General features: G+C 45.9%; 1 protein-coding gene and 1 long non-coding RNA gene across 2 annotated transcripts; both read right to left on the bottom strand.

Moving 5' to 3' along the window:
- Positions 1 to 5339: 5339 nt before the first annotated feature.
- LOC4327208 (probable glutamate carboxypeptidase LAMP1) lies at positions 5340 to 9426 on the bottom strand. The gene is made up of 12 exons (XM_015758653.3): positions 8286 to 9426; positions 8137 to 8204; positions 7806 to 7887; positions 7489 to 7581; positions 7255 to 7410; positions 6991 to 7053; positions 6795 to 6882; positions 6581 to 6670; positions 6407 to 6495; positions 6084 to 6200; positions 5852 to 5992; positions 5340 to 5751 (listed from the first exon to the last, which is right to left on the bottom strand). Exons 1-12 carry the CDS (start codon positions 9342 to 9344, stop codon positions 5569 to 5571), a joined length of 2229 nt encoding a protein of 742 aa, XP_015614139.1. The 5' UTR covers positions 9345 to 9426; the 3' UTR covers positions 5340 to 5568.
- A 1931-nt stretch (positions 9427 to 11357) lies between these two features.
- LOC136351636 (uncharacterized) lies at positions 11358 to 14124 on the bottom strand. Its single transcript, XR_010734793.1, has 2 exons — positions 13735 to 14124; positions 11358 to 11583 (listed from the first exon to the last, which is right to left on the bottom strand). It is a non-coding gene; the product is annotated as an uncharacterized lncRNA (long non-coding RNA).
- Positions 14125 to 16017: the final 1893 nt, after the last annotated feature.

Consider the following 16017-nt stretch of genomic DNA (forward strand, 5'->3'; position numbering starts at 1 on the left):
ACTGTGTCATCCCGGTCCCTAAACTTGCTTATCACTCGTTTAGGTCCTCCAACTTGTTCAGTTGTGTCACCCCGGTCCCTAAACTTGGATTTGAATATCATCTGGGTCAAATAGGACCGTCTAAAGACTTTATATTTAAAAATAATTCATAGTTTTTCCATGTGAACTCTAATGAAAACAAACTTTATATCAAACTTGTAGCCCTCGACGCGATCTACAATTTTATAGTTGAATTTTTTTATTTTAAGTCATTTTTTGTCCCAAAATGTAATTTTAAAATTAAAATTTCAAAATCTATAAACATGCAACAACATTTTGGGACCCTAAATAGTTTTAATTCAAAACCTTTTCAACTACAAAGTTGTAGGTCGCGTCGAGGGCTACAATTTTGATATAAAGTTTGTCTTCATTAGAGTTCACATGAAAAAATATGAATTATTTTTTGATATAAAGTTTTTAGACCGTCCTGTTTAGGGACCGGGGTGACACAACTGAACAAGTTGGAGGACCTAAACGAGTGATCTGCAAGTTTAGGGACCGGGATGACACAGTCGAACAAGTTTGAGGACCTGAAAGGTCGATTTGCGAGTTTAGGGACCGGGATGACACAACGGTACAAGTTTAGGGACCGGTGATGGACTTTACTCAAAAGAGTAAAATAAATTATAATTTTGACAACTTAATTTCAAGCATTTTTTATATAAATTCAAATTTTTAAGTACTTATTTTGACAATATACTAGCGTGGATTTGTATAAACATATTTATATTTTTTCCTAATAACTAATAACTGAAAGTCAATTAAACTGAATATAGAAATTATTATATTTCGGTTGATATTTGAGAAGGTGAAGAAAACAAAAAATTCTTAAAGGTAATTGGATATAAATTGTATGTGCAATATAATTCTTAAAGATTAAATTCAATATTATAAGGTAATATTTGTATCAACTAAAAAAAGGTAATATTTGTAGGATTATTGTGTTTTGGCATATTGACATAGTGAAAAAACTCACCTAGCATATGCTTATCCAAATTGATTTACCAAAATACTAAATTATTAAGTTCTTGTACTAGAATGCACCCACTTGTCAAATTGTTACACTTGGACGTTCAATTCTAAAGTTCTTGCACTATATCGCACCCATCTGCCAAGTTGTTATACCGTGGGCGCAATTTACTCTTCAACCTTTTTTTTTTCAAACTTCCAACTTTCTTCAAACTTCACTTTTTTAGGAACTGAACACACCCAGGCCGTATTTAGTTCCCCAAATTCCAACTTTCCATCGCATCAAATCACATCGAAAACTTTCCTACACACATAAACTACCAACTTTTTCTTTAACCTACCAACTTTCTCTCAACTTCTCAACTTTTCCACCATCTAAACACAGCCCCAATTTCTCGGATGAAAATCGTGTGAGGCTGGACGCTGGAGAGGATCTTGCCGGCTTGCCGCTTTGGGGAAGGAGCGATTATTATAGATCAGGTTCTCGCTGATGGTTCGCTGTTTCAGCCACTCCGTCACAACGTGCGCTACAGTTGAGTACCCCAACTTCGCCGCTCGTGTGACGTCGCCGGTGGCCATCTCCAGCTCAGACATGTTTGTTTCCTAATAAGATAAGCTCCCGTGTGTAGTGCATGGTCTCCCGCAAGGCGCTAGGCGCTAGGAGCCTAGGATGATGGTGATGTAGTACTTACTCCTACAAGGGATCAACTACATCACCATCAAGTTTAATAGTTATTGATTGGCGGCAGGCAATGCCAACAGCGTTAGGATGTTGATGAGCGAGTGATTGGGTGGTGTCCCAATGCTACGCTACAATTAGCGGACCAATCTGTTAATGTTCCATTAGGGACACGCAGGGGTACTCCAACTAGAGTCCCTTTCTTCCTGTCAATTCATCCTATTACAAATCCAAAAGTTGAACAAAGTATGGAGGCTTAATTATCTTGGGCACGCACTATTTGTGGATGCCTCGAACTATTTGGCTTCCAGGTTTAAAATTTGCCATCTTTTTTTTTCTATGTCGACACTATGTCCTCATCTTTTATTTGAGTGTCAGATTAAACTTGCTGCTTACTACCCCTCCGTGTTAGAAAAAGTGCAGTTTTACACGGTTCATGTTCAACCATTGATCATCTGTTTTATTTTTAAAAAATATGATTGGTATTTTAATTGTTATTAGATGATAAAACATAAATAGTACTTTACGTGTGACTATTTTTTTTTATGTTTTCCATAAATTTTTCAAACAAAACGGACGGTCAAACGTTAGACACGAAAACTCGTATCTACGCTTAAATTGGGATGAAGGTAGTATTACTTGTTGGATGAACAACTGAAACTCTCGGATGTGACGTCAAAAGAAAATTGGGGGTGGGGGATTGGAATAAAGGCCCTGGTTAGTTCCTTTTCATCCTGTCACATAGAATGTGTCGGAGAATGAACTCCTCCACCAGGGAACTGTGAGGCCCCCCTTTGTGAGTTCGGCCGGGGGCAGCGGGTGAGATTCGAGGATTTGGTGAGCGAAGCTGTGTGATCTTGAGGGGGTTAGCCCCCCCCTCAAGACGATGAGACAAAAGAGGTTTATACAGGTTCGGGCCACTGAGAAGCGTAATACTCTACTCCTGTGCATGGTTGATTGAATGTAAAACAAGTGCTTGGGGTTGCGAGACCCAAGCCCCAGTTCACCCCGAAGTCCCCCTCTCCACCACTAGGCCTGGACCTCCTTTTATACCTCAAGGGGTTACCACATGGGCCCAACAACCTAACCTAGCTCCGGTGGAGAAGTATTATAATCTTTGTATTAAATGCATGTCTTGTCTCTTGACTTGGGAAGCCAAGCACACGTCATCTTGATGATGGGGCCTGTCAAATCTTGCCGCCTGACACGGGGGTGCCCCTGTCAATCACCATTTAATGGGTGAAGACTTCTGGGCTCCTATTACACCGAGAAACGGGAGCCTTACTTTGACCAGAGCGGGAGGACCGACTCCGGCTGGGATAAGACAATGAGAAACTCTCACCATCATTATTTGATGGGACATGTTAGGCTGCACGCCGCCTGCAGCGCACAGGCGCACTAGCCAGTCCCATCGGTCATTCGACCAGTCACAGACCGGTTGAGTGCACTGCACGCTGCGCGACCGCTCGGGACGCCATAAATGTGGGTAGGTGGACACCTGGAGGCGGACACCTAACCCACCGTACGTGGTGACCTAGAGAGGGGGTCGGGGGAGCCCGACCCCTAGTCACGGGAGGGGGCGGCCGCCGCCCGACCTCGGGGGGGGGGAGCCACGTGGCGCCTGGGGCAGCCTTCTCTCTCTAGTCTCGGCCAGGGAGTGGCCGCCGCCCTACCTCGGGCCCGACCCCCCTCGGGGGAGGGCCATGTGGAATCGGGAGGTAGCCTCCTCCATCCAGTCTCTGGGAAGGAGTGGCCGCCGTCCTACCTCGGGCCTAACTCCCCTCGGGGGAGGGCCACGTGGCATCGGGGGGGGGGGGGGCAGCCTCCTCCGACTATTCTTTGGGGAAGGAGTGGCCGCCACCCCACCTCGGGCCTGACTCCCCTCGGGGGAGGGCCACGTGGCATCGGGGGCAGCCTCCTCCCTCTAAACCCGATACTCCCGGGCCCATATCACCGACAGAATGTTTAGACACATGCATGGAGTATTAAATATAGATAAAAAAACTAATTACATAGATTGCGTGTAAATTGCGAGATGAATCTTTTAAGTCTAATTGCACCATAATTTGACAATATGGTGCTACAATAAACATTTGCTAATGATGAATTAATTAGGCTTAGTAAATTCGTCTCGCAGTGTACAGGCGGAATCTATAATTTGTTTTGTTATTAGACTATGTTTAATACTTTAATTTTGTGTCCATATATCTGACGTGACACGCCAAAACTTTTCATAAAACACAAGTTTTCAGCGTCATAAAACACACACTAAAGTTTTCAGTGCTTGAATTTACTATTCCGACCCAGATCGATAGGTGTGACCAACGAACCAACTGCTGCGACCGACGCTACCTACAGCAGATCTATCGGCCAAGCAGATTCACGAGGAATCAATCAATAAAAACTGCTTGATCCGTGTCCTTGTGTGGCCATGGAGGTGACGCAGGATATACTCGTCTGGCACCATTCCAATAAGCTGCAAGATTCCAAGCCTTATCGAGATAATTAAAAAAAAGAGATACTATCGTACTGGTCAATTTGTTGTGGTACACTACGACAGCGAAATGGAGACGGTCACTCAACTCTTAAACAATTATGCTTCCGGTTTTATTCAACAGAATTTGGGTTAACCCATCTGAAAAAAAAACTCTCAAACAAATTATTCGTAGTACCCTAGAGAATCACGCAGGGTAATCCACAAGAGAGTTTCTTGTGTGCTTGGAATTAATTAGAACCCTTGATCACCTATAATCCAACGCACTAAGATAAAAGGTACAGGAGCAAAGTAGTAAAAGGATGGGCCAGGTATGAGAGGTGGAAGGTTAAAATGGTAATTAACTTCTATAGTTGATTTGTGTGGTTAAAGATAAATGCGTTATCTTTTCAATATTCATCTCTTTACGATCCGCTCAAAACTCCCGATCCGTTCCAAATGCCGTGCACGTCCTGATGCCACCGCTGGCTGCTCCTCCCGCCGGTTCCTCGCCGGGACGCCGGCTACATAAGTTGATGTTCGGACTTCTCGGATAGGTTGGCCTTCAGAGTGTGCCGTCCATGACCTCGAGGTAAAAGCGGCTGCCGCTGATGTCGAGTGAACCTGCCGGCTTTGCATAAACGTGCTTGATCTGCTTAATTAAATGATCAGCGATTAACCACAGAATATCTTGTTCGATCAGGATAGCAATTAGATGCATCAATTTCGCAAGAAATCAATGACCAAACTTTTCAATTCCATTCAACAGCTTTCGAGCCAATCAATGCTTAACAAAAATGAAATAATGCTTCAGCATTTAGGAACCATCAGCAGCAGCCAGCATCCAGCCGTCGGTCGCAACCATCGTACATGCCCGCCGGTCGTCGCTGCCGAACGCAACCGTACGTGCCTGCCGATCGCAGCCACCTTGCGTGCTGCCCCTGCTCCTGGTCCGTTCTTTCACTTGGGATTTAAAGTTAGGGTTAGACATAGAGAGATTGAGGTCACGCTAATATCGTGAAAAAAAACAATCTCATTGAAACGACAACGTCAGCCAGCGGATGGGGATTGGACAATTACTAAGCTACCCTTGTTAATATTATTTCATAATCCTAAATTACCCTTTAGGAATCAATGGTGGATATTAATTAGTTTAGGAGGTCCCTGGGATACCTCTCAAGCACCGTAAAAGATCTCCACAATTCATTAACATCAATAATTATGATACTAACTGAGGATAGTTCTTCAGTATCTTCACAGGTACTTGTGTAACTATATCATATCATCGTAACTACGTGTAGAGCTGGTATCTGGTACTTTAAACTGCACAAAACTACGTGTAGAGCTGGTATCTGGTACTTTAAACTGCACAAAATGGAATCGTGTAGTGATCTTAATTTATGTACTCTCATGTTAGTCTACCATCAAGGACAGCTGAAGCCTTGGACACAGCCCTTGCAGCCCTGTAAATTTCATGCTGCAGGAGCTGCCAAGATTCGGTTGTGTTGAGCTTATTTGCCTTGTCGATGGCCGACACGATACCAGGGAATGCCTTGGTGCCCCAGTCGTCTTGGTCAGACGATGCGTATATCTGTCAAAAGAAAAAAAATGATTGGACATAGGTTATCACTTTGTCAGCATCAAATTTGGATCAGAACGGCATACCAAACTGCAGAACTGATGATACTCACCATATGTTTGTACCACGGCCTACCGTCGAGCCCTTCCCGGTTGATGAAGCCTCGCTCCGCCATCATTAACCGGTCGTTGATATCTCTGACTTTTACTGTGTACGCTCTCGTTTTTAGGCTCCAGTTTTCTGCTTGTAGCATCTGCAAGGCAGAAATGAGATGTTTTCATTGGAATGTTGGAGCAATTTTGCGCGCCATACACTTCTGTTTCACTGAAAACGGAAGGCGTTACCATCTTTTCTTTGTGAATTTTGTTGGCTGCTTTTCTAAGCTGGTCAATTGACTTGTGTAAAGGAGCGAAACTGACAGGACATCCTGTACACCCACCTTCCACAAGTTTTGTGCATTTCTGCGATAAAAAATGTGGCAGGTAATTCATATGTTAAGCATTTGCTGCAGATTGTTCCACCAACTCTGGTAATTTCATAACCTAACATTTACCCATCAGCGAAAAGTGTATCACAATTATGTTCTGTTTTTATTTATAAAATGAATCGAGGCTTTGTCTTGTGTCCTAAATTGGTCATCTCAATTGAAGAAAAGAAGGAAAGTTACCTCCAGTTCTGATGCGTAAGAGACATAATTGAGGGGTAAGATCTCATCATCTGCAAGCCTCAAAGCAATCAGACCCCATACACTTGCCACTGCATGATTATGCAAGCAAAACAAATGAATCTGTCAGTGTTTGCAATGAGATGAAAAACCTTTGAACAACAACTAGTTCAGTACATGCAACATGTCTGTGAAACAACGGATCTCCGAATCTCTCCATCCAAACATAATCATCGTACAGTGAGTGGTAAACAGGGTAATCTTCCACTGCAAGAGCAATAATATTAGTAGATGCTAAAGGAGTGACAGCAGCAGAGACTGCAAACAATGGTGAAGTAATAAAAAAAATTAGGAGTTATCAAGATCAACATCTCCAATATATAATCATTACTTGTTCCGTAAGACATGTCAAGTGAAGGTACTCCAATATATTGTAGAAAAGCTGCAAAATCTGTTCCTGCTCCAGCCACTCTATCAATCTGAAAAGAAAACTTTATCACTTTCAGCACAAAGATAATTTTATTCCAGATCTAAGATTGCACATAACAGGATTATAAAGCCATTTCACCACTGTACAATGTACGCACCGGAGGATGGTGGCGAATCATAGTGTCATACAATGTCTGCGATGGATCATCAGGATCTTGCACCTTCAAAAGAGAGGGTGGAAAATGAAATGATTTTTGTGCCTTTGTAAGACTGCTATATACTTTGATATTGGCCCTGTTCAAAGAAAATTTCCCTCCCTCCCTCTCTTTTCAAAATGACGGTCTTAGTTATACTTCTTAATCAAAAACAAAATCTGGCTGTCCAATTTGTAAAAAAGGAAAGACGGAGTAAAGCTTAAATACCATTTTACTTGCTTCTTTGATCAACTGATCAAGTTGAGGGGTTGCCCGGGGCCTAAAACCTCCAGGGCCAAACACTGTTATATCCACATTCAAATAAGCAATAGCTCTTGAAGCCAGCATATCCATGTTGTCCTCGACCCATTCAGTAGACCCTATCTGAGACATTGAGTGTGCCGCATCAATACACAACCTTCTGATAAAGAAGCAATTCAGAACAAGTGATCAAGGACATACCAGAGCAAACTCTTCTGCATCCCAACTACACACAATGATTGTTCGTCTAGGCCTCCATCCCTTCTTCTCAAGCTTGGACAGCCTTTCTGCGATCTATATATATACGTGTGATGCTAACATTATATCATCAACTCTTGGCATTCAGAAATTATAGATGCCTTTTATCATCAACAAAAAGAATATGCACTTAAATTTGTTGTTTGGAAAATGAGACAAAGGCTAACTAGAAAGGGAAAGGATGAAATATTCATGTCTCCAAATGTCTGATGAAAGATGACATATCTGTATAATTTGCTCCTCTAAACTGAATTGATTACCTCGAGCATAGCTGCTGTTCCACTGTTGGGATCAACTGCTCCGAATGTCCAGGCATCACGATGGTTCCCTATGATCACATATCTGTTCACAAACGGGCAAATTTATCCTTATTAGCTTTGCCTTGGCTTTACAAAATTTCTAGAAATCTAATCATCTCCTGTGGGATGAAAAATGAGGACTTTGATCTAAACTCAGAACAATATGCAGGGCAGGGCACTAAGTCAAAGCCTGATAAACAGTGATACCACGTGTCCACGTGCAACTGAATTCTATACGTATGCAGAAAAAGACAATCAGGAATGCCATTCACTTGTTCGAGCGAGAGATTACCTATCAGGCTCTTCTTTTCCCTCGATCACGGCAAAGACATTTTCGATGGTTGCTAAGGTGTCATTTCCCTGCAGTTCACCACAGAAACAACGATGAGTCGATGAGTTTTCTTGGATAATGACTCAACTAGAACACTAAGATCCACTCACAATGTACGTGAGATTCAGCACAGCAGGACCGGGTCCGAGGCGGTACATGGGCGCGCCCTCGCCGCCCTGCCACTCCGTCGGCGCCGCGTCGCCGCCCATCGCCTTGAGGATCGTCTCCCCGTCCCTCGCCGACACCGGCAGCGCTGGGATGCTGGGCATCGCGGCGCTCCCGTCGAGCTCCCCCTGGCTCAGCCGCTCGCAGTCCTCCCCGGCTGCGCAGGACGGCCACAGCGGCGTGGTCGGGTCGCCGTTCCCGTAGTACAGGGTCCCCACCTGCACGCCGGTCGGCGGCAGCCAGCGCGCGTCGGGGAACCACTTCCGCTTCCCCTTCGCTCCTGCGCCGCCAAAGTCCTTGGCGTCGGTGTAGACGATCGCGGCGGCGGCGCCCGCGGCACGGGCGTTCCGCACCATGTCCTCGCAGTGCAGGTTTCCGTAGCGCACGAGCGCGACCTTCCCGGCGACGTCCACGCCGCGGGAGGCGAGGTACTCGTAGTCCTTGGTGTTGCCGTAGTTGGCGTACACGACCTCGGCGGCGACGGAGCCGGAGGCGGAGTAGGCGAAGTACGTGGGGATGACCTCCGCCGCCGCCTCGGAGTAGGGGTCCCCGGGGTAGGTCTCCTGGACCAGAGCGAAATTGAAGGCGGCCGCGCGGCCAGGCACGGAGAGGGAGAGGGAGCGGTGGATGGGGTAGGAGAGCAGCACGGAGTAGGGCGTGACGCGGGTGGGGAATGAGAAGGAGGAGAGCGCGGCGCGGACGTACTCGGCGGCGACGGCGTTGGCCTCCGTCCCGGCGACGTGGGGCCGGAGGGTGAGCGCGCGGAGGTGCGCGGCGGCGGTGTCGTTGTTGCCGAGTGAGAGGAAGAGCGCGTGGTAGCGCGACGCGGGGGCCGGCGCGAGGTGGTGGTAGGAGGCGACCAGGGCCACGGAGATGGCCAGGAAGGCGACGAACCTGCGCCTCCTCGTGGCCGCATCACCGCGCCCGCCGTCGCCGCCTCCCATGGGCGCAGCATCGGGGAGGATCAGCGGCTGCCGCTGCTGTGGCTTGCCGTGGCGAGACATGGGTGATGGGCGCAGTGGCTTGGGTGGAGTTTGGAGAGGCGTCGTAGTTTGCGGTTGCAAGCAACGTCACTTTGTCAGCGCCAAGAGCCCAAGAGGTTGTATCGTCTCGATTTAATTGGGTCGTTCGCATCGCACCGCAGCGCGCGGTGCTCGCACACGTTGCAACTTGCAAGTTGCCGCGCAATGCTTCGTTCGGCTTCAATAATTAAACGCTTATAATAAGTGTGGAAAAATATCAAGGCTGATTATGAGCGTCAGCCATCAGCTCACTTTTGTTGATGCCCACGAGTTTTTCCTCTAAAAAATATTAGCTCGTGAGCAACGTTCCAACTCCGCGAGCGAAAAGTAGTACTTGTCTCTCTAATAAACGAAGTTACGGATTGTCTCTCTAATAAACGAAGTTACGGATTATGACACGTTGAAATGCAAACCATGTTTTTAATATACTCCCTCTGTTTTTTAATAGATGGCGCCGTTGACTTTTGAATATATGTTTGACCATTTGTTTTATTAAAAAAATTTATGTAAACGTATAGATATAAATTATGCTTAAAGTACTTTGAGTGATAAAACAACTCATAATAAAATAAATTATAATTAAGTAAATTTTTTGAATAAGACGAATGGTCAAACGTGTGATAAAAAGTCAACGGCGCCATCTATAAAAAAAATAGAGAAAAATAGAGGTAGTAGTATCTTAAAGCATAATCTGTAGTGCTGTAGTGCGGGTTAGTTTCTAGAACGTTTGGTGGTTGGTCTTGCGCTCTTGTTAGGAAGAGGCTTCTGGACGTGGCTTCTCTGATATAGAGCACTACTCGTACTTTGGATAATACAAAATTTTGATACAGTAATTAAATTGAAAATGTGTATTTTGTTCAGACTTCAGAGGATTTGAAATTGTGTTTGGTTCGTCGCATGAACCAAACATAAGATGCGCTTTGCTGAGTTTTTTCTGCACCCAAAGGCATCATGGAGCACATCGTTGTCGAAAGGGTGAACCAATTCGGATACTGGGAATCGACAACAAGATTCATTCAGGTCCTTGTCAAAGATTGGTCGTAGGTGGAACCGGACAACGGCACGGAACCACCACGAATTAGCAGATGCCCCACATCAATAATGCGCCACGGCCCAGTTCAGAGCGTAGCAATTCATGAGGATTTTTTTGGCAGGAAATTCGTACCCTTTGCTTTTCGGAGTTGAAACGAGAAAACGCAACATCATCACCAATTACACCGCATCACCTGCTCCTTTGGAAAATACTCACCGGCCGGAATGGCACCGCGACGACAACGGCGTCGACTTCAATCGACGTGATTTGGGCAATCAGTGCACCCAGAAATCAACGAGACAGCCAAAGCTTTGGACTTTCGGGTCCGGTTGATATCTTCCAACGGTCCAAGGCCTATCCAAAATTCCAAATATCCCAACTCGAATAAAACGAGGAGAACATGCATGCATCAAAATGTTGCTGGGCTCAAAGGCCTTAAAATGTTTTCGTTGCATGGCCTACCTTGGGCTAAATCAGATTTACGGCTTGTTTGGTTTCTAGCCCAAATCAAAGGAATAAGTTCACTTTGGGTCCCTCTATTTGTCGTCCAGTCCGATTTTCGTCCCTTGGTTGCAAAACCGGGTACGACAGGTCCCCCAACTTACAAAACCGTTTAGATTAGGTCCCTCGGCAGTATTGTGTCTGATTTTTGCTGAGGTGGCGCCTACGTGGCTCCTTTTAATTAGTTTTTGTCTAACGTGTCATTGATGTGGCGTTTACGTGGCTACTAGATTAAGGGTGTGTTTGGTTCATAGTAAGACTGGATAGGATATGGCCATCCATATTTTGAGGGATATGGTGGTCCAGTTTTTTGTTTGGTTGGGTGGATGAGAATGGATTGAATGAAAACAACAACATATTAATTAATAATGAAATATGTTAATTATCATTAATATAGCCATAATTTATACTAATTAACAATAAAATAGAGTAATTATATCTAATTTTGACAAGCTAATTACTGATTAACAATAATATAATTTAATTATTGCTAATCAAGAACTAATGATCAAAATTAGCAAAGGTGAATATCCTCATCCGGCCAATTTGGTCGCATACACTCATCCAGCATCTTCGTGGAATATTCCCTCTCCAGGCCGTCCTATCCACCTTCGCCCACCAATCAAACACACTCAAAAACTGGATCGCCATCTCCCATCTAGGGATATCCCTCCAACCAAACACACCCTAAAAAAAACCCGTGGGACCCACATGTCAGTCACAGACACAAATAATAAAAAATGGTGGGCCCATGAAGACCCACACATCATTCTCTCTTTTCTCTATCCCTCTCTATCCTCTCCCTCCTTCTTATCTCGCTCTCCAAGCCGGTGGAGCGGCATGGGCGGCGGCCGAAGCGGGCGACGGCGAGGTGGAGCGGCAGCCGGAGCGGGCAACGGCGGGGCGGATCCGAGGGGCGAAGTGGGTCGGGCGGCGGCTGATCCTCGCTGACACCTCGGTCAGCATGGCAGGAGAGTGGAGGCGGCCGTTCCGCGATCCGCCGGAACCAGCCTGGCGGCGGTGACGGCGCCACCACGAAGCCGAGAGCGGAGGGCGATGCCAAGGGGGAGGACGATGCCGGAGGGAACGACGATGAGGAGGACATCGCCGGCGCCGCGCGGTCCCCCTGACCCGCGCTGGCCCCCGCCGCACGGAGGATGGGGGCGTCGGCGGCGGCGGTGATGGAGGACGGAGGCAACTGGATCGAGTGGGCGGAGGAGGACAAGGAGAAGGTGTGGGCGCGGGAGTCGGCGCCCGTCACAGAGATGCGCCCCACCGGCGACGAGCGAAGCCGGCAGGCGAGAGGAGAAGGAGGTGGGACGGTGACGGTTGCAAGGTCGACGGTTTGGTCGCCGTTGACGAAGACGACGGGCAGCATGGCCTTGGGCCGCGGTGGCAGTGGGGGGGAGGCACGTGGACGCGCCCGTGCAAACCTTCGCCTCCGAGGACGCAAGGACGCAAGCGGCCGTGACTAGCAGCGCCGACGCGGGAGCAGGGCGGCGGCGGCGCTCGGGTCTACACGGCGCTAGCTCTAGCGGCGGCGGCATCGAGGAGGGTGTCGGCGGCGCGCGGGGCCCCAGGGCGCAAGCGGAGGATGCCGTCGCCCCCGTCTCTGTCTTCTCCGCTGGCACCCCCAACTCGCCACCGGGGCAGCCTCGCCCCCTCGAACTCGTCGGCAGTGTCCGCATCTGACCCTACCCCGTCCTGGTGGGAGACGGCGAGGTCCCACATCCTCGCGCTCTCCAACATCCTCCCGCCGCCGGCCGATTCCGACGTCGCGGCGCTCGCCGACTCCGACTGCCCGGCGCACGCGCTTCTTCGGTCACCCGCGCGCCTACGCCGCGCTGTCCACGGCGCTCCGGTCGGGGGGTAGCACCGACCACGCTCGCCGCAGCCGCCGGAGCTCGCCTGCTCCGCCGCCCACACACACCGTCCGCTGCCCAGAAGGAGAGAGAGAGGGGAAAGGGAAGAGAAGAGAGAATGGAGAGGGAAGGAAAGAGAAGTGAGGCTGACATGTGGGGCCCACATGGGCCCCACCATTTTAAAATTATTTTTTGTGTGCAGCTGACATGTGGGGCCACGTTTTTTATTATTTTGCTGGGATATAATTGCCACGTAAGCGCCACGTCAATGCCACGTGGGGTGAAGACCTAGTCAAAAAAGCCACATAGGCGCCACATCAGCCAAAACCGCCGAAGGACCTCGTTTGCCCGGTTTTCGTAAGTTGAGGGATGTGTCGTACCCGGTTTTGCAGTCAAGGGACGAAAATCGGACTGGACGACTGTGGGGACACCCAATTTAGGCTTGATGCCCCAAAAATCCACTCGTGATCGTCCAGGATTTCAATCACGCACAGATTGATGTACAGAACAGCTTTCGATTATTTACACAGGTTTATTCATACAAGCTAATTATACTACTGTTAAAAGGTGAAAAGATCCAAACTAAAGAAAGGATATTTAAAGATATTTAAAGAAAGGATATTTAAAGGAAATAAAGAAAAGGTAATTAAATAAAGAAAGAAAGGATATATAAAGATATTTAAAGATAATTTAATTTAAAAATGGTTTTAAATAAAATAAGAAATTTTAAAATTAAAGGGATTTAAGATAAATCAAATAGGTTTAAATTAAAAGGGTATTTAAACAAAATTTTAAATAGGAAATTTGGTATCAAAAGGGAGGGTTTGAAATTAGATGAACTTAGATCAAAGGTTCACTGGAATTGGATTTGTGGTTGGAGAGATATGGGTGCCTAAAGTTTGGAATTTGAAATAACTCAAATAAAAGAAAAGGGATTACTGTACAGTGGGGCCCGCTTGTCATATGTCTCTTCTACCTCTTCTTCTTCTCTGCTTCTTTGATCCGAGAGGAGGGAGAGAAGAGGGCGAGCGGGGCGCCGGCTCTCCGGTGGCCGGGAGGTGGGAACGCCGGTAGGAGATGGTGTTCCCGAGCAACGCGCACCCGGAGAGGGTGGTGGAAGGCGGAGGAAGAGAGAGGGATGGCCGGAACGGCGGCAACAAGAGCTCAGTTCCGGCGATAAGAGAAGGTGGTGGTGGCGGCTTATCCCAAGGTGGAGGGAGAGGGGAAAGGGGGAAAATGGAATCATCTGGGCAAGGCGGAGTTGGTGGCGCAAGGGTTTGGCTTGCGAAGCTTCGGTGAGGGAGATCGGCCGACGGTAGTGATGGCCGGACATGGGAGTAGAGAGAGAAAAAGGGAAAGCTCCGTTGTGGAGAGGGAGAGGGGCGACCTCGTTTTCTATTTATAGGTCGCGGAGGTCGGTTTGGAGAGAAGGAGAGCGACTAAGGCATGGCGACGGCAGCGAAGAGAAGAGGAGCACGGCGCCGATTTCTTAGCAACTACGGAAAAGAGTTTGCGGCGGCGTGCGCCGTGCGCAACACGTGCACTGGGAGGAGGAGAGAGGCGGCTGGGCTGTGGGCCGGCTCGGCTGGGCTTCGGCTCAGTTGGGTCGGCAGCCCAAGAAGGAGGGAGGAAAAGAAAAGGGGAATGGGCCAAAAGAAAGGGAAATTGGCCCAAAATAAATAGGAAGTTTTGATAATTTTGTATAGAGGATTTTGAATGGAATTTAAAGGAGATGGAAACTAAAGGATAGATGGATGTGGATTTTTTTAATCTTAGTCAAAGAATTGAATCTAAGGAATTTTGAATGGAGGGTTAAATAAATTTTAAAGGAGATAAAATTTAAAAGAGAAACGCTTGAGGGTCTTTTGAACTTTATAAGAGGAATATAAAGTTTTTTTAAAAGCAAAAATGAGTTTAAAATATTTTTAAAATAAAATCAAATATATTTATTTTGAGATATAAATTTTGAAAAGGATAAAAATAAAGATGCTCCAATTTAAATAGAATTCAAATAAGAACCAAATGTAAAACTTGTCACGAAAGATTTAAAAATCAAACGGAAAGAAAAGGCAATAATTTAACTTCTAACTTTGGATAAATTTGGGATGGTGGCAAAAATAGATGGAGGTAAAAACTAAGATTTTAGCCTCCAAAATATGTGGTATGGATTCTCAGTGAATTATTTGTGGCTAAAGGAAGTTGGACTTTGAATAGAAGGGATTGCAAATAAGTTTCTTAGCACAAGAGCAATCATTCAAATATTTGTGATAATATTATTCTTGTGCCAAGAATGTGATCAAGTCATAGGAATCAAATTGGTGGATGGATCAAAATAGGAACTTGACCACAGAATATTTTGGATGGATTAAAAGGAGACAAAGGTTTTCGGAGATAGGTTTAGATAGGGGTTGATCCAAAATAAATTCCAATGGAAAGGGAATTATACTGGTTTAACCCTAAAGATAAAAATGGTTAATGGTATATAATAGAGAGTTGGGTCAATCGGGGAAATATTGGCCCAAGCTAAATGGTAGACTTTGTAATCTTGAATGGATAATTTAAATGAACGAGATTTCAAAGTGGTAATATTTGTGAGAGTATAGAACTGGATTTGGAAGTATATGTGGATGGGAATTTTTCTAGGAACGGAATTGGTGGTATATTGATAAACTCTAAATGATGGGTATGTTGACTCAAAGGGGGGATTGAAGAGGATATTTTTAGGGACTCTAGGAATATTTAGGTGGAGATCCAAAGGAAATGTATCAACATTTCATGTATTCTGGAGATAGTTGAGTGGAGATCAAAAAGAAAGTATTGCTTCAGGGGAAAATAATAATTGGTATTTGTGGATGTTGGAGATGTTCAGGAATGGAATCAAAGGAACTATAATCTAGAGCCAAAGTTAGAGATTAAAGAAAATAAATAGAGAGGTTTTGTAAAATTTAAAAGAGAGCGATTAACTTTGCAAATAAAGTTTTAAATCCAAGTTAAAAGAAATTAACAGAAGGTAAGATCACTTCAATAGAAGAATCGAGAAGAGTGCAACTAAAATATTTCGCAAAAAAAATTTCTCTGAAAATTTGAGTCCGTTACAACGACAAATAGAGGGACCCATAGTGAACTTATTCCCAAATCAAACGCACCTACCTTGGGCTCAAAGGCCTTAAAATGTGAGACGATGATTCATTTGGTTTGTTGCCAAAAGAGTTGGTAGCAAAACGTAACCCAAGTCTATATGCTCCCAAAAATTTGGAAA

This window comes from Oryza sativa, chromosome 1 (assembly GCF_034140825.1).
Source record: "Oryza sativa Japonica Group chromosome 1, ASM3414082v1".
In the NCBI taxonomy this organism is placed as follows: domain Eukaryota; kingdom Viridiplantae; phylum Streptophyta; class Magnoliopsida; order Poales; family Poaceae; genus Oryza; species Oryza sativa.